The following is a 25,032-nucleotide window of genomic DNA, read 5'->3' as shown; positions in this document are numbered from 1 at the left end:
ACATCACGACCATATATAAATAGTAAGTTTACTATTTATAGTAAGTCATGAATTCTAGGAGTTTTAGTCGTAGTTTGATTTTGATTTCTCTCCCATTACTTGGTGTCCCTATTTAAAGGATTGTGAACTCAATTTTTTTAAATTAATCAATCAATTTTGAATTTATTAGAATTTATTTCTATTTTCTTGCTTTCTTTCCTCGCGGTTTCGAGAAGTTTCTGTAAGGAGTCTAGAGAAGTTCCGTGGATTCAGAATAATTATCCTCTTGAGGAAGACGGTGCTCCACCTCACGTCCTCCCCTGCGTCAGTTTGGTATCAAAGTGAGCTTTTCCCTTGGATCGATGGCTTCTAACCACCGGGCCTTTTCTGATCCATCTTAGGCATGTAACTATCCATGACCCTCTCTACATCAATGGCGCATTCAAAAAGAGGGCCAAGGCCAAACGAGTCGCTGGACTAGAAATTACAGCTGCCCTCGCCCGGAAGATAGCGAGAGTTATCTTCAATCAGTTGGAATCGCCCCCGGATTCTCTTCCATATGGGCAAGTCCGACGGCCGATTGGCTGGGATGACATGGGGTTTGCCCTCTTTCATGTACTTGGACTGCATGTATCCAGCCCAGAGGCTGGCCTTGTAGCCGAAATTGATCGTCCAGGCCCTCCTCAGCCTCGAAGCTTCCAGAACTTCTATTAGAGACCGGATCCCCAGCCCTCCCTCAGCCTTTGTCAGATATCTCACACACTTCTGAATATCTCACACGCTTGTCATGTAGAAAAGCAGGCTTCGAATCACCACCTCTATATCTCATCTGCCACACCATTTCTACTCTCTTAAGTTTATTCTACTTTTACCATGATTCCTACCTACCAGTCAAAACTGGAAAAATGTCAAGGCGAGTTAGTTGATAGTCATTGTACAAAGAAAATATGATTCCTATCTACCAGTCAAAACCAGAAAACTGCCAAGGCGAGTGGGGCAGTTGATACTAATGTAAAAAGAAATTATACGAGTGGCATTCATTTGCTCAATTTACACATTCTAAATTGTGTGACAGCGTATATATGCATGCACCAAAAAATTATATAAGTGGCATGCATTTGCTCAATCTAAACCATCTAAATTGTGTGGCCCACAATGTTTGTTCCGGCCCAAAATTAGGATAGTCCAATGTTGAAAATTGCATTCAATATGATTTCTTCTTTTAGTTAATTCAACCATTAAAATGGCTTATCTTATGCGTGTATATTAAAATTAAAAGATATAAATGGAGGGAAGAAAGAGAGCTTCCGCTTTAAGAACACTCTTCTTGCTACAATCTTTCTTGCATCAATTAGAATGCATGTAATACTCATACAGTTAAATCATCCAAGCAGGTCAACACACATAAGTTCGAAAATGCTGTGGTAGACAGACTCTTTCTCAACACTAAGATAATGTAATCGAGTGCCTATGTGGTGTACGTGTAGCTGAGATCATGAAATCGAGTGCCCATGTGGTGTATGTGTAGTGTAGCTGTTTGTTTCAAAAATAAAAAGTACGTGTTTGTTTCAAAAATAGAGAGTAAGAAAATCAAATTTGGGTTAGACTATAAAGTAAAATTACAGGGTGCGTGGAGAGAGAGAGAGAGAGAGAGAGAGAGAGAGAGAGAGAGAGAGAGAGAGAGAGAGAGAGAGTCTTTGATAACGTAGATAAGAGTAAAAATCATTAATAACAAGAATAAAACTAATATTATTACACGAATAGTTGTTTGCAATGTACTTTTTTTTGTTTCTATTTTTATTTATTATTTATTATTATTATTATTATTATTATTATTTTTTAAGAAATGGGCTCTTTCCACGATTTCATTAATCACGAAATTTACAGTCCTTCGGGTGGGTCCCAACAAAAAGAGACCGGCCACACCTATCATGTATCTTCTAAATGAGCTAATTACACTCCGTTTGCAATGTACTTAGATGTGCTTATAAAACCAAAGTTACCATAAGCTCCTAATTTTATGTGAAAAGGAAATTTTTCCAAAAATTTTAAAAAATAAAATAATAATAATAATAACAACTAAGAATTGTTAAAGATGAAAGTCAAACTCAAAAACCACTATTGGCTACTTGAATGACAACTTTGGGACAAGACATGTTGCTTAAAAACAATGAAATTTTAATATCATAAAACTTACCAAAAGTAGAAAGTTTTGAACTAAAATAGAACATTAATTGACCCCGAAAGTAGAAATCTGCTGAGATTCATTGATTATTGTTGAGACGGTAACATCTTTCCCAAAGCATTGTATCTATAAACCCCAGTAACCAGTGGCAAACTCATGGCCGCCACAAGTTATAGCGTGTATTTAGACTGCTTTTTGCCCTGCATCAAGCTTTTTAGCCAAACTTCATTTAAACCTAGTCATTCATGAAGTTATATACAACTCATTCTGCATAAGAATGTATTATTAACCATCTGAATTTTCCAATCGAAGTTGGTTTTGCTTTTAGCCATCCATATGATAGAAAATAATTGAATTGCTAGGACTGCTTGATCAGTGTGGTTTTAGAGATGTGTGTAATCCATAATGAGACAGAATTTGAATGGTTTAGATAGTTGTATATCAATGCCATGTGTGAGGAAGATAAGTCACCACCATTTTAAAAATAGAGCTAAACAAACAAAGGAATCTAGCCCAAGAACTATTTGTTCCTGCATCTCTCGTCACTCACAAATAAATTATTGTTTAAAAACATTATTAGATAGGACGATACCGCTAGCTAATATTGGGCCCATGTCCTTCTAAAGTCTAATAAATGCCACCATAGCCAACTATTTTGGACGCTTGTGCAATGGTACTGATGCTTACATTACTAAATCCAAGTTCACCTACATGCCATGGCACCCAAACTTATCATGCAGGCCTGTCATTCTACCTACGTATCGTTTTTTAAAAGACATCCTAACCATGAAAAGGCAGGATCCATCTTGAAGATTATTTTCTTAGAAAATAGGATAATCTGCTCATTAGATGGGCTGTACATGCATGTTGAATTAGTGTATTGGTTGTTTATTGATTTAATAGTGTGGCCCACCTGATGAGTGGACCAGCCTAGTTTTTGGCCAGAGGATCTTCATGGTGCGGCCATATGTTTGTGTGGTAAGGATATCCAACAGAATGAAATGTTGGCAGGAAAGAACGACATGCATGGCAAGTTATGCAATGCCATCATGTGTAGGTCATTAGTTCTCCTTATCCAATGGTTAAAAAATGCCTGTCATTGAAATATTATTATGCAGTCTGGCCCATCTAATTCGCTTTTATTTTATTATTTTATTATTAATTTTTAAAAGACCACTTGCTGATTAAGAGGTTTTTTGGCTTCATAGCCCTGGGAGCTCTGCTCATTCATGTGCAAGCACATGTGACAATATGGAACACCTGTTCAAAGATCCGACCATTCCATCACCTGTGCGACACTGTTTTCCTCTTATGGCCTAAGAGTGAGGTCCTTTCACATCTCAGGTGGGCCACAACATACAAAAACAAATTGAGAGTCAGGCGGAAGATTGTTAACGGCCAGTTTACTCTATATATCGGGGCCCTCATGGAAGTGAAACGGCTTGGTGGACTTGAGTGGAACAGCCCCAATAATTCCAAGTTTTTTTTTATTTTTTATTTTTTTTTCTGGATTCAAGATCATGATAGTCCAAGGGACACCTGAGAGCTGATTGGAGGTCACCATTCTCCTTATAACTACTAGGCAATACATGATATGCAATAGCACGGGGCATTATACCCATTTTCAGCATGGCCTCGTTCAACATATCATAGCATTCAGCAGGTGCCCTGACTGGCCTTTATAAATAATAATAATAATAATAATAATAAAAAAAAAAAGAGAGATTTGTATTAATGGGAGCTTGAGATGTACAGCCATTCAGGCGGGCCCTAAAAACAATAGACTGAGGCCATGCCTATCACATAGAAGACGAGCATGCTATTCATGGGAGACCAAAAAAATAGGAGACATAGACAAAGGGTCTGGCAGCGAGCATGGATCATAAACAAAGAGACTACACTGCAATCCCAAAAGCGATAGAGGCTACACTACAAGAAAAGGGGGTTTTAGCCTCGGTTCAAAACGGTGGTTACATAGTGAGGCTAAAGCCTTTAGCCTCAGTTTTACCTTAGTTATCCAAACCGAAGTTGAAACCCCTATGGCTAAAGGCTTTAGCCTCAGTTTTAGCAACCGAGGCTAAAATGACTTTTATAGCCTCGGTTCTTCAAGTGAGGCTAAAAACCTTTTTAGCTTTAATTTTCTCGAAATAAGGTTAAATCAAAATTTTAGCCTCCATTGTTTTCAACTAAGACTAAATCCAAATTTTAGCCTCAATTGCCTCCAACCGAAGCTAAATCTATTTTTAACCTCGGTTCTCAACAACCGAAGCTAAACCCTTTAGCCACGGGAGTTATAGTCTCAGTTTAGGTAACTGAGGCAAAACTAAGACTAAAGATCAATTTAGTCTTTATTGGCATCAACTGAGGCTAAATTTATTTTTTAACATCATTCTACCCAAAGCAAAAGCCGACAAAGATTTAGTTCACCATATAAAGTATAAGTATATCACTAAAGAGAAATCAAAACAATAAAACACTAAAAAACCACATACCACATTGGAATCAATGGCTTCAGAAGAAGGATCTACTTTCAGATTATGGACAACACCAGTTAAGGCAATGTCTGCCCCATATCCTTTGGAAACAACAAAGATGGAAGATCACCAAAGCTTTTACTATTTGCTGTCAATCATTCAGCATCAATCAAAGGAATATGCTGAAACAAGACTCAAACAATACAACATCAGTCTGACCACCAAACAACAGATTGTCTGTATCATCAACAACTCCCATAAAAGGAGAAAAGAAAAAGGCCTCTCTCAACCCTGCTCTTTTCAGTTAATGACAGTAGCAGCTCTACTTGAAAATTCCATAACCTCTATCGCTTAAACAGGACACCAGGAGGAAAAAAGAAATGAAAATCAGAATATGATGGAACTCCAGAGCTATGGTTTGCCATCATGCTTTATTGTCTCCAACTGCCTCCCTTTGGCAGCAACGACAACAATCAGATCATCGAATTTCTCAGTCTTCCCCAGCAATACCTCAATCTATAACAAGTAAGAACAAAAACATTACAACTGCAAACATCATTGTATGCAAACAGCTACCTCCCAAAAATAAAAAGTAAACAGGAGTCTGGTTGTTGAGATCAAGTAACTAGTGTAGCCAAAGAGAAGAATTATATATACTTGTCTTTTTGAAAGAAACGGAGGGGGGTGGTTTGATAAAACCGCAGAAATAATCAACCATGTTGGTTAAAAAAGCATAGGTATTTGAATTTGATCACTTCAAATAAGAAAAGAAGAAGAAGAAGGTAGTAAGGATGATTAATTTGACATGACAAATATTAAAAACTAGCATTAACAGTGCCAACCTTCGCTTTTGGAATGAGACGGCCCTTGGATTCATCCTTCATGTCAACTGTAGACATCAAAATCCCTGCTCATGATGGAAAAACATATTATTATTATTTGTAATTCGCAAGTGTTGACAAGGGAACATGATAGGCAACAACCCAAGTTGGGCTTACTCTTCTCAATAGCCAGCCCTTTTTTCTTCAGAATCTCTGCAACTGTGACGGCGGCTGTGAGCGCTGAGGTAGAAAAAGCAAGCAAGTTGAGCTAACATAATGGTGATAATAAATAACTCAAGAATGCTTTTGAATCTCATAACCTGTATAAATGATTTGAACCCATTTATTTGGTTTTGTTAATCATGTTAATAACCTATGAGGATTTTATTTTATTTTTTTTAAAAAAAATCCTACTTAGTTCTATTAATCATGTTAATAACCTATGAGGATTGTTTTTTTTTTTTTTTTAATAATCTCCTACTTGCATATAATCATTTCCACTTTTAAGATCCCACTTTTAAGATCTGTGTATAGTAACCCGATGCATGCTTAGAGGAAACCTATGCTTCAAAAGGAATCTAGTTGATTTTAAAAGGCTTTAATTGGCCCCTTAAACAAAAGATTGTGGTAGTATTGCAAGAAAATTGGGATAAGGTGAGGTGAGCAAAGGGAAAATACTAACCCGATCCAACTTCCTTTGGGCAATCTTGCTGTCATGTAAACCTCTCAGAACATTCTTACATGCATCAACACAACAGCTTTATAGACCTGTATGATAAAGGAAAGAATTAGAGGTAACTAGACTAAAGAATACAAGAATTTAAGTCAGCACATGGATGTACACTGGATTGTTACCTTGCCAGGAGTTGAAGTTATTGAGACCACATACCACCTGAGTTTCAACCTATCAAACTGGCTTAGCTCAAAGGATACGTCATATGTTAATCCTAAAGAATCCCGGACTGTAGTGAAGAGCCTATTTACAAGGGCATGAGAAACATGCAAGATAATTAGTTATACCCACCAACATCTTGAGATGATACAAAACTGCTAGTTGTTTCTGGCAAACATAAAATCCCAAACTCTAGAATTGTACATATAGTTATCTTATGATAGTCAAGTAACATATACAGAAAAGCATAACAAGAATGAAGTTTTCCGCATGAGAGTGCCAGTAAATAATTCCGTACCGAGGCTTAACCATACAAGCACGCAACTTACACAAGTGTTGCCATTGGCATGACAGGCATTGTTTGATTCAACATTGTTTGTGATGGACTGCGAGCCACACCATTCTGAGGACCACGGATGGAACTCCCATTCTTAGACGCATCAGCTGCAATTCATAGATTATGGTACCCTGTTCAATATTGAAAAATGTCCATGTAATGACAGGGAGGAACATTTTTGATAAATCTACCTTCTAAAGAATCTTTCCCACCGCTTGCCTTCTGTTGTGTGTCCTGCACATGATGAGTGGAAATTATGAATACGAAATGTCTGGGTAGTGTTTACATCTAAAACAGTGACAATGATGCTTTATGCATATGCTCCAACTAAAATTGCATTTCTAAAAAGCCATTGGACTCACAAAGTCATATATGCACTCATCTTTTACTGAAGTTGAAAACTTCCATATATGCACTTCCTTCACTGGAACCTTCACTTGCACTACGAATTTCAGGTTTTGTTTCAATTATTAGCTGTAGTCAATATGCAATTGAATGGGTGCGAAAACATCTTAAATAAATTATGATGATGGAAATAATCTCCTGGGTATCAATAATACCTTTGGGAGACAAATCCATTCCCAGATGCTCCAGATATTTTACCCGGCTCACTGTTATCCATGCCCATAAGCATATTCAAGCTGCCTAAACTTCCTTTTGATCTCTTCATGGATCCCTTTTCCTTACCTTCAGATGACTTACCATCCATTTCCATGCCCTATGGAAAAATGTGTCATGATCCATTTATACAAACAACATTTCACATATCTATTATACCACACATATAGCATGCCTAACCAAAAAAAAAAAAAAAAACACAAATAAATAAATAAAGGTTGGTTTAAGCATGTAACTAACAAAAGCCTCGGTGTTGCCATTTGGTGAAGGCATAACACATGGACTGAATGGATGAGACCCCTAATTCAAAGTTTATAGAATCACACCAATAGTTAGTGGCATCCAAAACTATAGGACTGGGGCAAGGAATTGTCTATGATCACAATGAGAAACTCCAGAAGCCATGATCACAGGTACTAACAAGAAAAATACCCGCACATGCATTTTGATATTTTTTTCTCCTCATGTTCTGTTTTCCTAGGCAGCCCAATTGATCCCACCCTACTTTCCTATGATAAGATGAGCATGACCTGGATTTCTCTTAATCCAGTTCACCACAGGAGGGCAGGGAACTTCCAAGTTGATTGGCCTTTTATTCATGAGAATTACTAATTCATATTGTATCCTCAATTATCCAACATCTCAATACAAGGACTTGTTCCTGAAGGGTATGAAAAGGGAAAATGATGACCCTGTTACAAAAACACAACCATTTAAAATAAAACACAAATATGGATATCTGATTAAGGGATAATGCATGGTACGAAAACAACAGTCTGTGAACTATTGCAAGTGTCCTAAATAAACAAATTAACATCAAAACCACAAAACCATGGGATTTAAATGATTATGGAGGCTCTTTTGTTCACTTAGTAAAATACCTTGAAAAGCATATACGGTGTTCCAGTTTCTATCTGTGATTTTAGAATTTCAAACCATAAGGTCTGTGCCTGAACAACTTTTCTTGCCTTGCCCAGAGTCCAACAAATACAAAGACAATGTGTAACATTTTCATTGAATGAAAGTACCAAAATTTTCAAACTTCAAGCTCCAGTCAAGCTTACCTCTCTTTCATATCTAGTGTATAGTTCTTCAAATTCCTCACGCCAACAATCAGATGAACCTGGAGCCTCATTTAGGCAAAACAATGACCACTCCCCATTGCTGTTCACCCTTTTCATGAAAAGGTCAGGAACCCAAAGGGCATAAAATAGATCCCTAGCTCTGTGTTCTTCCTACAAGAATGCAGCAAAACAAACATTGATAAGGCAGCTCAGAACACCACAATAACCCTCCCAACAATTAAAAAAAGAAAACTCCAAAAAACATTCATCAAAGCCTAGAGCAGCATGTGTAAAAGAGAGGGTTCTACCACAACAGACTATCCAACTATGCAACCATACAGATCAACATAAATTAGGTAGACAAAAATGCAGAATAAGTATTTTAAAATGAATAAATATACTTCTTGTTGAAACACAAAATCAGGCATTCTAATGAAGCACTTTGAACTGATTCAATCCTGGTTTACTCACCATTGAAAAGAATGTAATTGACTGTTAATATTATATATATATATATATATAAGGAAGGAATTTTAGTAATCTATCCAATAAAGAAATAAGATGAGTTCCTTTCTTGGATAGGGTCAAAGGAATATGATATACAAACCCTAGATCAAGGGAATTCAAGCTATTGGACTTGGATTTAAATAGCCCAATTAGAAAATTTCCTTATTTTTCCTTTCTTATTCTACTAAACTATTGCAAATGGTGCACTCACGTGTAGAGGGATGCAATGGTTTTCAAGATGTGGGAAAGAGGGTTAGGGAAACGGTTTTAAATAGGAGTTATTTAATACTCTAGCCAAGTATGATGGTTGATACTTGGACGCTTTGAAATTGTACATGTGGCAGGTGAGCTATGTTGAAGAGATAGTCAACTACAAGGCACCTTTTTTTTTTTTTTTCTTTTCCTTTTTTCAGTTAGCTTGTTAGTACACACAACATTGTCTGTTCAAACTTCACTGTTAGTCACCCCCACCAGGGAATCGAAGCCAAGACCTCAATGTTGAAAACGAGGTATTTTCACTCAATCTACCACTTGAGCTATGGATCTGGATATGGGTTTTTTCACTCAGTCTGCCACTTGAACTCTGAGGCACCAAATTAAATTACAAAACCCATAAACATCCACACCATGAATGATTGCCATCACAAAAAAAACTAAGTGTACATGTGGTAGCTATGTGACATTGAGGTAGCTACCAACATGTAAAAACGATCATTGTAACAATGCTCCAATGTGCGATGAGGATTTAAATTTCTTGTGCAAGACTCGGTCAAGACAAATAAATATAAAAGTAAAATGAATTATGCATAGGCCTTTTTATTTTTTAATAATTGTGTGGACTTTTAGAGCCAATCTAGGTGCATGCAAAGTCATGTAGTGCACATGCCATCCTGCATAGACAACATGTACGTAGTGCACATGCCATCCTGCATAGACAACATGTAAGTAGTTTCTCAACTCCAGCTTTCCATTAAAGTAATGGATTTGAAAGTGCATAGCAATCTATCTTATCGTATGTATTCAACTTTAAGTCTGGCACAACTCATCTCTCAATGTACCTCTTATAGCACAGATGGGTCTTCAAAAAATATAGATCAAAGTTTGATTAGTCTATCAAGTCCACCTTGGTTGACCTGGCATTCATAGCAATATAAATCATCATCAACATTATTATCATTGGCCTACAACAAAAATTATAATAACTTCAAATAAAATGAAAGCTAAAACATTGTGCTTATAATTAGTAAAGCCATTCATAGCAAGTAACTTAAAACTAATTTAATGGAGAACTGAGAGTACCAGCATGAATCAAATTTGAAAAGTCATTAGATGAAGAATATATGCTTACTATGATTCCATGTGCCCCTCTGTAGTAACTGCTGGTTATGGTCCTGAACCGTTCTTGTCCTGCAGTGTCCCACTAAGCAAACAAAAGAGAATAAATAAAGAGGGAATGAGGAAGCCCAGCGGCAGGAAGCACAATATGGTGGCTTTCATTGCAAATGGATAATTCAGTAGTTCTCTTCTAGCCAATCTTTTCCGGTACGAAAGCACAATGATGGGTAGACAAAAGTCTTAAAGGGGATGTTTTTCCTTGCCAAGTAACTTTTACCACAACCTGTTGTCGGTGTTGTATGGAAGAAATGGAAATCCTGTTCTTTGAATGGCAAAATGTGCTTAGGGCGATGCTCAACCAGCAGTGGGATCCTTAGTATTCGGTTCCTTTCTGCTGATATGAACCTCATTCACCTCTGATCAAGTGACGTGAACTAAATATAGTTCTAAAACCACAAAAACAATTACCAATTGGATATCTTGCAGCAGTTACATGTATATGTGCCAGACTGCCAGCTAATTTTTTTTCCTAATATATGACTAATACAAAAAGAAGGGGAAAAGATGTACACCGTGTGACCCAACAAAACAGGCCTGTTATGTTTATTAAAAATCAGCAGCCATTCAACTAATCCATCACACAAAATCAAATTATTGGCATGGACAGCAGACTTGCATTAGGTTTCACATAGATGGAAATTCCCATGAAAATTTTCTTGAGCATACAGGCTTCCAAGTACTTAGAATTTCTCATTATTTGCATAACAAAGGGATTCTCATGTGGCACTGTGGGCCCCATGTGTTCCCCCAGATAATTTTCTAGGAAACTCCATCCAAACGAAGCCTTACCTGCAATTTGAACCGGCATCCTATCTTGGACAAAGTGCCAAAAATGATAAGAGCAAATAACTAATGAGTAAGAAGTGATAAGATATGCCTGTAGACATGAATATAAAGATTAACTCTTGGAGCCAGAGTTAACTTACCTACTAAAATTTTTTACAAGAAAAAAAGAAAGACAAAAAGGACAACATCCATTGGAATTCAGTTAGATTTACCAAAGCAAATATATTGGCATCAAGAAAACCCAATAACTTAAACATTCAAGAGTGAAATAAAATCATATAAATAGCAGAAATTCAAATGGATATTCCCAAATTACTCACAATCTGCAGCTTGATTGTCTTCCCATCGAGCTCGACGTCCTAATGTTCTGAAGATTAGACAAATAATACAAAAATAAATCACATTACCAAAATGTGTCTGTATCATGTATATTTATGCATGGCATGAGTTGGGTAGGTGTGTTTGTATGTATAGATAGATAGATATAGAAACAAACAAAAATAATACAAAAATAAAACATATCACCAAAAAACAGAGTCAAAATAGTAAGGAAATGGAAGATTTCAATTTGCAGAGCAGCACAACAACTAGAAATTTGGCACAACTCTGGGAAGAAAACTGGGGAAAAAACCAGCTGGGAAGACAGATAAATCTAAGATCTACAAGGTTAATTAAAAATAGATCACTCCTGTCATGCTACAGCTAGTTATCCACAACCGCTCCCAAATGCAAAATTATCTAAATTGAAGATGAATCACATCCATCTCCAATGAGGATCATTTTCTGCTAGCAGAGGGAAGTGGGATGCAGGAAGTGCATGCTCCTAAAAAACATAATACATAACAAATCTTTCTCTATTCTCCTAATCTGATCACTTTTGAGATCGAGAGAAAATGAGCGGAAGGAGTGAAATGAAAAGAATTGAGCTTACCTTGAACTGATTTGGATCTGGATCTGAATGATAAGGAGGTCTTCTAGCAGCTCTCCTTCTTCCAATTGAGAGAGAGAGAGAGAGAGAGAGAGAGAGAGAATGGATTTGGATCTAGATCTGAATGATAAGGTCTTCTAGTAGCTCAAAAACATGCGAAAAGAATCAAAATCTGCAAACAAAGAAATCACAAAGGTCTTCTTTATGAGAATCTAACAGAATTCCATAAAAAAAAAAGAAAAATCTTTGCATTCCTCTCTAAGCCAGACGATCTAGGGTTCTCGATCGAGAAAAAATAGAAAATAGCAAAGAAATTCCAAAAAAATCACGAAAAATGAAATTGAGAGCTAGAACATCCGATCTTCGATGAGATTTAACGAGAAAATGCGGGAACAAGAGTAATACCGACCTGCACGTCTGATAAACAAGAATTCCGAAGCCCTTTTGACATCAATCGATGAAATGGTTGGAACTGAAGAAAGAAATGGCGATTTTCGAGTAGAAATTGAGAGAAAAGAGGGTTTTGGGAGACTTGCTTGGACTCACTGAGAGACCTTTTGGCCGAAAAGCCAGTGGGAGGGATGGCGGCTTGCTTTTGTAGCTAGACTTTACCGGAAATAACAAAAACGCCACTATAACTTTAGAAAGTCGAAATTACCCTTGCTACTTTGCGATATTGGCCTCAGTTTTCAATAACCGAGGCAAAAAGGCTTGGTCGGCCCATGAAGCAAAGAGCTCCGTAGGGCCCACCATGACATGGCATCCGCTCCATCCATCTCTTATGACAGATTATTTTAGAATGGGACCCAAAATAGTAGGCTGATTAAACACTCTAATGGGCCATAATACATGGATTAGTGATCATGGGACCATTTACCTTTGAAATCTTACCGTGGCCCACCGTGATGAGTTCGGTAGCCTCAAGAAGGCTTCAATGATGGACGTCTTCGTGAAATAATTTTTCGGCCCACTTCCAAAAATGATGGACAAACTTTGAGCCTCGGTTACTAACCAACCGAGGAAAAATGACAGACTTTTGGCCTCAGTTACTCACCAACCGAGGCAAAACGGTAGACATTTTGCCTCAGTTGTTCACCAACCGAGGCAAAAGGGCAGACTTTTAGCCTCGGTTGCTCACCAACTGAGGCAAAAGGGCAAACTTTTGGCCTCAGTTTCTCACCAATCGAGGCAAAATTGCTGACTTTTGGCCAGACAAAAGGGTAGACTTTTGGCCTTAGTTTTCAATAACCGGGTAAAAAGGCATGCTTTTGGCCTCAATTTTCAATAACCGAAGCAAAATGCAGACTTTTAGCTTTAGTTGCTCATCAACTGAGGCAAAAGGGTAGACTTTTGGCATCAGTTTCTCACCAATTGAGGCAAAAGGGCAAACTTTTAACCTCAGTTGCTCACCAACTGAGGAAAAAGGGCAGACTTTTGGCCTCAGTTGCTCACCAATCGAGGTAAAAGGATAGACTTTTGGCCTCAGTTTCTCACCAACTGAGGAAAAAAGGCAGACTTTTAGCCTCAGTTTCTCAACAACTGAGGCAAAAGGCAGACTTTTAACCTCGGTTGCTCACCAGCCGAGGTAAAAGGGTAGACTTTTGGTTTCAGTTTCTCACCAACTGAGGCAAAAGGGCAGACTTTTAGCCTCAATTTCTCATCAACTGAGGCAAAAGAGCAGACTCTTGGCCTCAGTTCTCAACAACCGAGGCAAAAGGGCAGACTTTTAGCCTCAATTGCTCACCAACCGAGGCAAAAGGGCAGACTTTTGGCCTCAGTTGCTCACCAACCGAGGCAAAATGGTAGACTTTTAGCCTCAATTCTCAACAACCGAGGCAAAAGGGTAGACTTTTGGCCTCAGTTGCTCACCAACCGAGGAAAAAGGGCAGACTTTTAGCCTCAGTTTCTCACCAACCAAGGCAATAAGGTAGAGTTTTGGCCTCAGTTTCTCATCAACCGAGGCAAAAAGTGAATTTTTAACCTCAGTTCCTTTACAACCGAGGCTAAAAACCTTATTTAGCCTCCTTTTTTTAAACCGAGGCTAAAGGCCTACTTTCTTGTAGTGCTAGAGAGGCCTGAGCAAAGGGAGTGCATCTGGGGCATAGGCGACGAATAAGGGAGTTAGCTTATCCCTGTCTTGTGTTTGCTGTGCCGAATTTGACCTACACTTGCCATGTCTAGAAGCAAAGAGCCTTTGATACACGTTGGAAGGTTAGCTAAATTGAGGAAGATTTTGTCAGGGGCGCTGCTACTAGCAATTTTGGCGAGATATATCTGCCACAAAATTACCTTCCCTAAATGTGTGACTAAAACTGAGGTTAAGGGACTGTTTGAGTTGATGGATCGATTCAATGACGTACCACAACTTCTAACCACAGGAGGTTGATCGGTTGGAGATAGCTTCAAAGAGGACACGAGAGTCGGTTTCAACGATAATTGATGTGAGCCCCAAGTCCCTGCAAAAATTGAGGCCAACAACCATCGCACGGGCTTCAGCTTGCATGCTCGAGATCTGACTGAACAAGTAGTGAAAAGCAAAACTGAAGTTGCCGATGTGGTCCCGACAAACACCTCCACCACCATTGGGGCCAGGATTTCCTTGCGCAGAGCCATCAACATTTAATTTAATCTGGTTCACAGTTGGATATAGCCAGCGGATGACTGTAGCCTTACTGGCTGCCAAATGGGAGGGGGGCAAGAACCTAGAAAATCCTTCCACAACTAGCTTGGACCAAACCATGGGTTGAACGTTCAAGAGATAGGAGCCAATTTCAACAAGCCATTTAAAAACTCTGTTAATAATATCATATGTTATATATGAAAGGATGGTTTTCAAACTTGGCACCATTCCTCCCTAACCAGATTTTCCAGACGATAAAAGGCGGGGCAAGGCCACAAATGGTTCGTCGAAGGGAGGAAGAAGAAGCAGCTGCAAACCGTTGGTTGATGCGCTCCTGGATGGTTTGAGAATGGTTGCATTGGATTCAGTATAAATTAGTAAAGTGGTTCCAGACGAGAGTCGTGACGTGGCTACGACAGAACAGGTGGTTGATATCTTCAGCTTGGTTGGTGGGGAGGACCAAAGCTATGCTGGAATTGTTGGGATTGGGGGGAGGAGGCCGTTGGTGGAAGGAAGGGTTGGGAACGAGTTGAGGGTTAATGCTAGTTTGGGCATTGATGTGTCTGAAGATGGGGGATGGGGGGGGGGGGGGGGGGTGGTGTGGGAATGGGATGGTGGGGGCGGGGCTGACGGAAACAGGGACCGAGGGATGCACCTGGAACATAGGGAGTGGGTCAAAAAATTTGGAGAGACTAATTAAGAAAGGTGGGTTGGCAACCGTGGGTGAATCTGTAGAAGGTGGGGAATGGTAATAGGCAGAGGATATTATCAAGGATATGTCACAAGCTAAACTGTAGCACACACAGCAGGACACCAGACTGATCCCAATGTGTTAGATGGCCACGTCGATAGGGATGACTTTGTTCATGATTTTCTAAAGAAAAACAGAAATTTTGGGAGGGATGCATTTGTTCCATGCCCAAATGGACCAGCGCTACTTGGGCCTGCCTACCCGAAGCGAGTTCTAGGCAGATTTTGTGGAGAAGTTTCCATTGGGAGAGATTCCAGGAGTGTTTGTCCCTTTTATTGGATACAAAGATACCGCTGTCTTGGATCGATTGGATAATCCGTTGGGGGAGGAAGCTGTCTGCTTCGGTCAGGTTCCAGGTGTCAGATGAGTCCCAGAAGTCTGAGAGAAGAGCTGTTCTTCCATGAGAATACAGTAGGGGAGATTTCATGCTGATGAGAAGGCCCTGCCCTATCTAATTGTGAAGCCCAAACTGAATATTGCCTGAACCAACCAGCCATCCAGAGTTAAGGATGGTGAAGGGGAGGGAAGCTCTGATGTTCTTCCGAATGTTAGAGCCGTAGTTTCTAGCAGGGCTGGGAGAAAGCAGAAATTTCTGGAGGTATCTGGCAGCAAAAAAATTGGCCCTTTATGATTTCCCTTCAATCAGCCTACAAGCCATCTTACTGCAAAAGGCCTGCATGGTGTCGTTGATCCGACGTATCCCTAGGCCACCTTCAGTTTTGGGGTAACAGATCTCAGGCCAGCTGACCTAGTGATGTTTTTTTATCCCTTTTGCTGACCCCCATAAGAATGAAGCCAAGGATTCTCTCTCTGTTTCGAAGCTAGCTTTGGAATTTTGATCGCTGAGAGGATGTACATGGGCATGCCTAAGAGAACATGATTGATGAGAGTCAATTTGGCTGCCTGGTTCAATAGTTTAGCCTTCTAGCCAGCGATCCTGAGATCGATCTTATGGAGAATGGGGAGAAGGTGCTGGTACCGGATTCTCCCTTTGGTGAGAGGAACTCAAAGGTAGGAAATGGGGAGGGTTGAATGTTGGAATCCAGTGATGCTTGAAACTTGTCTAGTTTTTATCAGGGATGCCTTCTTAGGGAGAATGAAATAGCTCTTGGAGTGGTTCATACATTGCCCTGACGCCTTCTCATATGAATGGATGAAGGAGAGTAAGGAACGGATCGAGGAATTCCTGCCATTCGAGAAAAAAATTATATCATCAGCAAATAAAAGATGGGATATGATGGGGCAACTTCTAAGGAGTTTATAAGGAAGTCAATTCCACTTGAGGAAGAGATCTTTAATGCCTCAACTCAGAACCTCAGCAATGATGATGACTATGGCAGGGGATAAAGGATCTCCTTGGCGAAGGCCCCTAGAGGATTGAAGGAAGCCAAACGATTCCCCATTGATAATGATGGAGAACCAGCTCCCTACTTAGCATTGTTTGGCTAACTGGATCCAATCTGGGTGAAATCCGAATTTGAGGAGAACAGCATCAATGAAAGGCCATTCCATTCTATCATAGGCCTTTTCCATATCGAGCTTGAAAATGACGTTCCCTCCATAAACTTTTCGGTCGATATCATTAGCCATTTTAGAGGCTATGGAGATGCTTTCGACAATGGACCTGTTCTTGATGAATGCGCTCTGTTTATCGAAAATAATTAATGGGAGGATCTTGGCTAGCCTGGTAGCTAAGTGCTTGGAGAGGATCTTTTGGATACAGTTGCACAAATTGATTGGACGATAATCGAAAAAAGATGAAGCGATTAACTTCTTGGGGATGAGAAAAATGGATGAGTAACGAAGAGCTCTTGGGGTTGGGCTTCCCTTGAAAAATTCGATCGCAGCTTAAAGGATATTATCTTGGATTATGTCCCAGTAGGAGGTGAAAAATCCTCCTAAGAACCCATCCGGGCCCGGCACACTATTCGAAGGGATGACAAAGATAGCATTCTTAACCTCATCCAGAGATGGAGGGTGCAACAGGTGAGCATTCATGGAGTTTGAAATTAAGGACGGAATGCATTCAAGCAGGCTATCATGAATTTGAGAAGTTCTGGAAGTGAAGCTGCCTGAAAAAAATTTATTTACTTCTGCATCAATTTCAGTAGCAGATTGAATTGTTTGACCCGAGGGGGAGAAGGATGAAGTTTATGGATGTTCTTCTCCTCTTATTAAGAACTGAAGCATGGAAAAACTTGGTGTTGCAATCACCATCTTTTAGCTATGAGATCTTGGATCTTTGTTCTAGAAAATCTTTTCCCAGAAGAGAGCTTTCTTGAGGGATGCATGAACCAAATTGAGTCTAATTCTGTTTTCATCAAATCTAAAGTGAAGCAGGTTGGCCTCAGATACAATGATCTGATCTTCTATGATCTTGATGTTTTGGAAAATGTTGCCAAATACACTGTGGTTCCAGCCACACAGGGCTAATTTCAGTCTGTTCAATTTAAGATGTAATTTGACCAGCGGAGCAGCTTGGATATCTTACTGCCATAAATCAACAACTAACCTGTGTAAATCATCATGAAGCACCCACATGTTTTGGAATTTAAAGGGTCTAGGGTCGTTACCTCTCGGCGCTTTGATGGAGAGAATCAATGGGGAGTGGTCGGAGAATACCCGAGGTAAGTGCTCCACTTTAGTGGTCGGATAAGATTGAAGTCAGTCTGTGTTAAAGAGCATATGGTCGAGGCGGGCCCACCAGCGACTTTGGCTTACTCTGCTATCGCACCATGTGAATTTGGATCCTAAAAATCCTGCATCAATCAAGCCCGCATCTCTTATGGCAGATCTGAATTCTTCCATGCTCCTAGTCTCTGAAGCTTTGCTGCCAATTCTCTCATCAAGATTGGTAGTGGCGTTAAAGTCACCACACACAATCCATGGACCGCTGATGATTCTGGACATAGCAAATAACTCGCCCCATAGACTAAAGAGTGTAGCAAACTCTACGGAAAACCCAATCTATATTAGCATATGTGCAATTATGTGGTCAAGATTTACATGAATGTGGAATTTGTCGATGTAATCCACAACTAGTATGATTCATGTTTAGAATCACCAAGGTCTAGTGCACTGGCAAGCTCATACTCCAAGATAATGTGGGGACCAAAAAACCTAATCTTTTGCTATGGTGGTAGAAGGCATATGGCCATGCCAAATCCAACCTAGCACTTAGTAAACACATTAATTTACAAGTTGGTCAGACAACCTCAATCACCACCTGTAACGCCCTAAATTTTAGGAGTCAAGCACGAACTTGATTTCCAATATTCTGTGTGTCACTTTCACTTTGCAGAAGTGTGATTAATTTCTTTTTACAGTTAAATTAATATTCAAACAATCATATGAGTTAAACTATACAATATATACCAATCTGAAATATAAGTATATATGAGAGGATAATCCAAATTGTATGTCCATACATCCATCAGATCATAGAGTCCACTCGGTTGTGGAATCAACATACATGTCCAAAAATGATCAAGTGTAAAATGTAACGTGTAAATGTTCATGTCCAAAACCATCAAACATCACGGTGATGGAATAAGTTGATTTAGAACTACCCATTTGGTGATTAAAAGTATGAGATCCTCCATTGGGTCCACATATGCATTCTCTAAGGCATCTGCCTCTTTAGTAACCGCATCGAAAAAATCATTTGGTTGGTATTTTAAAGCACCGTCTTATGTGTGAGTGAGTGATCAACTCAATGTTTCCATTTCCTAACTTACATATGTTATCAACACAATCAAACATAGACATTAATAACATTATAAAATAAGCAATTTCTTAAGTTGGTTATTTAGGTGCATGGATGGCTTGACATGTGAATGTATGGCCTAAGAAGAATAACGATTGTAGCAATTTCTCATCAACAAAATAACCAATTAACTAAATAATGATTCGCTACCAACGTAACCAACAAATGCCTTAAAATGTATGATCGGCCAAGTGATTATTAATCCCAATTAAAGCAGCAAATTGAGAAAGTTAAGATACTAACATTCTATCACGAGTCTCTACTTGAATCAAGTGGCCCGTTGTGGCACTAAAAGACTTTTCACTAGTGTCCATTAATCCAATTTAAGGTTTGTTGCACAATAATCCAAATTATATAATCAAATAATAGTAATGGTTCATCACTCAAGGAGAATCACAAATAAGGTAAGAGCTCGTTAGTCAACACAAATCAAAGTGAAAAGGACTCATTACCCAATTCTAATAATAGCATGCTTGGTCATTACAAATATCACCAACAACTAAATATTGTAATGTGATATGGCACGTCAACTCCATTAGTGCTCAAAGGATATTACGTGGAAGCTCGTCACTTCAGAATAGGCAAACAACTTGAACATGATGTCATCACCATGCTTAGTTCATGAGTCTTTCTATGGTCATAACACACTAACAGTTATGACTGAACTTAAATTGCTGGTAAAGATAATATCTTAGATTCCTTCGAGTGTTACAAAATAACCAAGCATAAGAATGATCAAGCCACACATTAGACTGATTTGATCAACAATGGAGAATCCTGGATAAAGCCAACATTGGGTGCAAAGAATCCCGTGCAATTCCAACTACTGTTAATCATCAATGTTCAACTTTGATCGACTATAAAAGTCTAGGACAACCCAAAGTGGCAATCCACTGACTCTATTTGCAAGACTCAACCCACCAGAATAAAAATATAGTGTATCAAATACACCAAAATAGTCATACAACAATCCATTATTACAACAAAGTATATTAATTCAAGGCCTTTACGAATCATCATAATCAAATATACATTAACACATTTCTAAATGTATCAAGAATCACATATTTATACCCCATCAAGGTATATCATTAGAATAAATGTATGAAGCATTACAATATAATGTAAATCAATGCAAGCCAATATGCATCAAAAACACTTATCAAACATCATAACAAGGTTCCAAAGGAAAAATTTTCATATTGATTAAGCATTTCGTTAAACATGTTAACTACCAATAATGATAACATTAGTGTTGCCATAACAAACCAATTTAGGCACTATTATCATATGAATTTTTAATCAATCAACTGAAAATCATTGTCAACCACCCTCAAAGGGTGATAAACGGAAACCTAAGAGAATAATTTGCACCTTAGGAAGACATTTTTTAATTTCTAACTTCATAGCTAGGGTTAGGTGTTCACTCCCCAAGTATAGGGTTGTGATGTAGTAATAAACTCGGTAAGACCGAGGTCGAATCCACAGGGACTGATACCTGTACGTTTCCTGAAACTAGGTAGGTATAGAATTAGTCTAAGATGCGATCTAGACAAAATAGAATTTAAGAAATAATTGTGGAATAATTATCTAAAACTTTAAGGAATTCAGAGAAAGGAAACTAGGGATTCAGAGGATCCACTTGTAGAGATCAGGGAGATCTTATGCCTGCATCAAGAATTATGGAATTTAAACTGAACTTACTTGATCTGGTTTTTAAGAGATGAAAAGTATATGAATTAGAATGGATTCCATCATCTAACCATGCCCAGGAGACAAAGCAAACAACAGGATTAAACTAATTACCAACTAATCAACAATGTATGAAGATCAGGAAGGATACTGTCATCCTATCATGCCCATGGGACAATGATGAATAATAGGGCTTCCTGACTTCATAAACATAAAAAAAGGGAAGGAAATACTCAAAAGCCATTGCAAACCCCATTGTAATTTCAGTCACAACAGACCATAAAAGACTAAAAAATATTCCTTGAATAATCAAACCACAATCAAATTCAGTTTATGAATTAAAGGCACAAAGTAGAATTTCCCATCTTGCTACAGGCTTCACCTTGATGTTTTAACGGAATCCGCTCCGTCCATCTGACTTCTCATCTAATTTAAGGAGATGAGACCAAAATCAAGGCATATCCAAAGATCAGGTGGGCCCCAAATCGCTGTTCTATGGGCTGATCTAACTGTTGGGCTACTTCCATAGTGACCTGAGGGCTTAAATTTGATATGTACGGTTAATTTATGGCCCTCAGGCCATGCATGCAGTTTTGAGCCAATCAGATGGTGGGAACCCTATGATTTTGCATTCTGGACACTTTTTGGGCCACCTGAGCTTCAATTCCTCAATTTTCTTGGATCCCTAGCATGCACATCCGTCGATCTTGGTCTCCTGGGGTCCATCCCATGCTTTGGTGTCATCAGAGTGTTAAATCCATGCTTTAAGCATCCTTTTTCAGTCCATTCTCATAAATACACTCTGCATCACAAACACAATTAAATCAGGCCATTAAACGGTATCATGCTTGTAGATTCATGCAATAAATGGGTCTGATATGCAATATTTGACCCACAACACAACCCCCAACCAGCATCTTGCTAGTCCCGAGCAAGATATGCGAAAATTAATTTCAGAAATAAAGGGCAATTCCTATAAACCCAAGTGACTTGTGAACAAATAATTGAGATGTGAAAATTCTTACGATTCATGAATGTTAGGCATTATTCTCTCATAGGCTCAAGCACATAATAAATTTCATAATCAAGTTCAAAATATTAGTCCATCAATTAGAACAATTCTAAATATTGAGTTCCATGGATGTATAGTCCAATCTCGTCTTATCAACATTAAGATTCACCTCTCTATTTAAGGATATCTTTGGTAACAACTAAGAGAATTCACGATAACTCAACTTGGCTTACACATTATCTTTTTATTCTTTTAATTTTTGATTTTTTTCATTAGAAGTAACGCCAAGAAGAGGGATCAGATCCTCACCTATAGGGAGCAAACCTAAGGTAAAGACTGTACACCCAACTTTTTCACATATCATTCATGGGGAATTGAATCCTCACCTATAGGGAGCAAACCTATGGTAAAGACTGTTCGCCCAATCCATTCGATTTCTCAAGTTGGTTCCTTTCATGTTTAGTGATTACCAAGTTAATCCTTTAATATCGAACTAGAACCTTAATATGCAAGCGAGATGTGTCCTGCGAATTCATGTCTCAATTAATGTTTACAAATTCTAATAATGGATTAACAATTCAAACTTAGCTGTGAAATTTAATAGATAACTGAATCCAAGAGTCATAAAGTACCAACATCACGTATCTTGAAATTCTAAGTGCCCTAGATGGCCGTCAAAATCACTTCGACTTCATCAGAAATCCTGAAAAATTAAAAATTTTCACAACTTTTGCTCAAGACCAAGAAAACACTGATTAGGAAACCTAATCTCCCACCCCCAACCAAAAATCTACATTGTCCTCAATGTAAAAAGAAATAGACATGTAATGCACATGAGACAACGGAAAAATAGGAGTGATGGAAAGATAGTACCTGGACGAAAGAATCAAGAGGCTTTCCAAGGATATCTACGTAAGAGTGGGTCAGCACAAGAGAGAGCAACAAAAATAACAAAAATAAAATCCTACCTATACCACTTTCGTAGGTGCTCTCGATTGCATTTAGCGTATGCAACAAGCCTTTAAACCCCTAGGTTACCCCTAGTGGACGAGTTGTAGTCTCGTGAGGGTTTGCAGTAATGTTACCCACAAACATTGAACTAATGAATGAGAAAAGTGAAATGGAATGAAAATTTGGGTTGCGTCCTAGGAGCGCTAAGTTTAACGTCTTCAACTAGACAAGAATGGACCATGAATTAATCAATCTTGATAACCTGGGTCCGCCAAATGACTAGGAGATCAATCCTGGTAAACAGGATCAGTCAGAAGCATGGACATGTCCTCTGAATCAAATTTCTCGACAAATGGTTTCAATCGATGTCCACTGACTTAAAACTCCTTGCCATTGTCGGGATCTCTTATCTCAACGGCCCCATGCGGAAAAGTAGTGACAACAATGTAAGGGCCGGTCCAACGAGATCGAAGCTTACCCGGAAAGAGATGTAATCGAGAATTGTACAAAAGGACCTTCTGACCAGGCGTGAATGATTTTCGCAAAATGTGTTGGTCATGAAATGCTTTCATCTTGTCCTTGTAAATTCTCGAATTATCGTACGCATCATTCCGGATTTCCTCCAGTTCATTCAATTGAAGTTTGCGTAGCGAGCCAGCGTTGTCCAGATTGAAATTAAGATTTTTGATCGCCCAGTACGCTTTATGTTCCAGCTCCACAGGCAAGTGACAAGCTTTCCCATAGACAAGTCTAAAGGGAGACATTCCAATAGGGGTTTTAAAGGCAGTACGGTATGCCCATAAGGCATCGGTCAATCGGATTGACCAATCCTTACGGTCAGGGTTAACCGTTTTCTCCAAAATGTGTTTAATTTCCCTATTAGAAATCTCAGCTTGCCCACTTGTCTGTGGGTGATATGGGGTGCTCACCCTATGAGAGATACCGTATTTCTTCATTAAGCTCTCGAATGGTCTATTACAAAAGTGTGAGCCCCCATCACTAATGATGGCTCGAGGCGTTCCGAATCGAGAAAGGATGTTTTCTTTTAGGAATTTAATGACCGTGCGATGGTCATTAGTTCGACACGGAATCGCTTCGACCCATTTAGTGACATAATCCACAGCGAGCAAAATATACAGATTTCCAAACGATTGGGGGAATGGTCCCATGAAATCGATGCCCCAGCAATCAAATGCTTCAATGATAAGGATGGGATTCAAAGGCATCATATTTCGACGGGACAATGCTCCCAATTTCTGACAACGCTCACAAGCTTTGCAAAACTCATGAGTGTCCCTAAACATAATGGGCCAGTAAAAGCCACACTGCAGAATCTTGGCCGTGGTCTTTTTAGCAGAAAAGTGACCACCACAGGCCTGTGAGTGACAGAAGGAGATGACGCTCTGATGCTCATCGTCTGGTACACATCTCCTTAGGATTTGGTCTAGGCAATATTTAAATAAGTAAGGATCATCCCAGAAAAAGTTGCGCACCTTGGTGAAGAATTTCTTCTTATCTTGCGCAGTCCACTGTGTCGGTATGGCACCTGTAGCAAGATAATTAGCAATATCAGCGAACCAAGGTGAATGGGAGACTCGGAACAGTTGTTCATCAGGGAACATGTCGTTGATATGAGTCGCCTCAAGGGAATCAGAGGTATTAAGGCGAGACAGATGATCGGCCACTACGTTCTCTACTCCCTTTTTATCTTTAATTTCCAAATCGAATTCTTGGAGTAGGAGGATCCATCGTATCAGGCGGGGCTTAGAATCATTCTTAGAAAGAAGATACTTAAGTGCCGCATGATCTGTGTAGATAATGATCTTGGATCCGATCAAGTAGGACCTAAATTTGTCCAAGGCGAACACTACAGCTAAGAGTTCCTTTTCCGTAGTCGAGTAGTTCACCTGGGCAGAATTTAAAGTTCTACTTGCGTAATGAATAACGTAGGGCCGCTTATCTTTTCTCTGGCCTAGGACCGCTCCAAGAGCATAATCAGAAGCGTCGCACATAAGCTCAAAAGGTAGGCTCCAGTCGGGTGGCTGCATGATAGGTGCAGTGGTTAACGTGCCCTTAAGCTTGGTGAAAGCTTCCTGGCATTGCTCAGTCCACTCATACGGAGCATCCTTTTGAAGAAGATTACATAAAGGACGAGAGAGGAGACTAAAGTCCTTTATGAATCGCCTGTAAAATCCTGCATGTCCTAAGAAGGATCGCACGTCTCTGATGTTTTTGGGTGGAGGTAGGTTAGAGA

General features: G+C 39.2%; 1 protein-coding gene across 5 annotated transcripts; it reads right to left on the bottom strand.

The window, feature by feature from the left end:
- Positions 1 to 4,818: 4,818 nt before the first annotated feature.
- LOC131231417 (bZIP transcription factor 16-like) lies at positions 4,819 to 12,150 on the bottom strand. 5 transcript variants are annotated; one of them, XR_009164350.1, is made up of 10 exons: positions 11,379 to 11,530; positions 7,249 to 7,406; positions 7,051 to 7,130; positions 6,880 to 6,922; positions 6,681 to 6,795; positions 6,315 to 6,435; positions 6,142 to 6,227; positions 5,637 to 5,699; positions 5,481 to 5,545; positions 4,819 to 5,154 (listed from the first exon to the last, which is right to left on the bottom strand). XR_009164350.1 is itself a non-coding variant. In XM_058227588.1 (8 exons), exons 2-7 carry the CDS (start codon positions 7,401 to 7,403, stop codon positions 6,186 to 6,188), a joined length of 513 nt encoding a protein of 170 aa, XP_058083571.1. In that variant the 5' UTR covers positions 7,404 to 7,406; positions 11,379 to 11,531; the 3' UTR covers positions 4,819 to 5,154; positions 6,142 to 6,185. The 5 variants fall into 5 exon arrangements, 1 of the variants encoding a protein (XP_058083571.1); XR_009164349.1 differs by having other exon boundaries at positions 7,292 to 7,406; XM_058227588.1 differs by lacking the exons at positions 5,481 to 5,545; positions 5,637 to 5,699 and having other exon boundaries at positions 7,292 to 7,406; positions 11,379 to 11,531.
- Between the last annotated feature and the right edge of the window lie 12,882 nt (positions 12,151 to 25,032).

Source organism: Magnolia sinica, chromosome 17 (assembly GCF_029962835.1).
Source record: "Magnolia sinica isolate HGM2019 chromosome 17, MsV1, whole genome shotgun sequence".
Classification (NCBI taxonomy): domain Eukaryota; kingdom Viridiplantae; phylum Streptophyta; class Magnoliopsida; order Magnoliales; family Magnoliaceae; genus Magnolia; species Magnolia sinica.
This window is presented reverse-complemented; position numbering and strand designations above follow the sequence as displayed.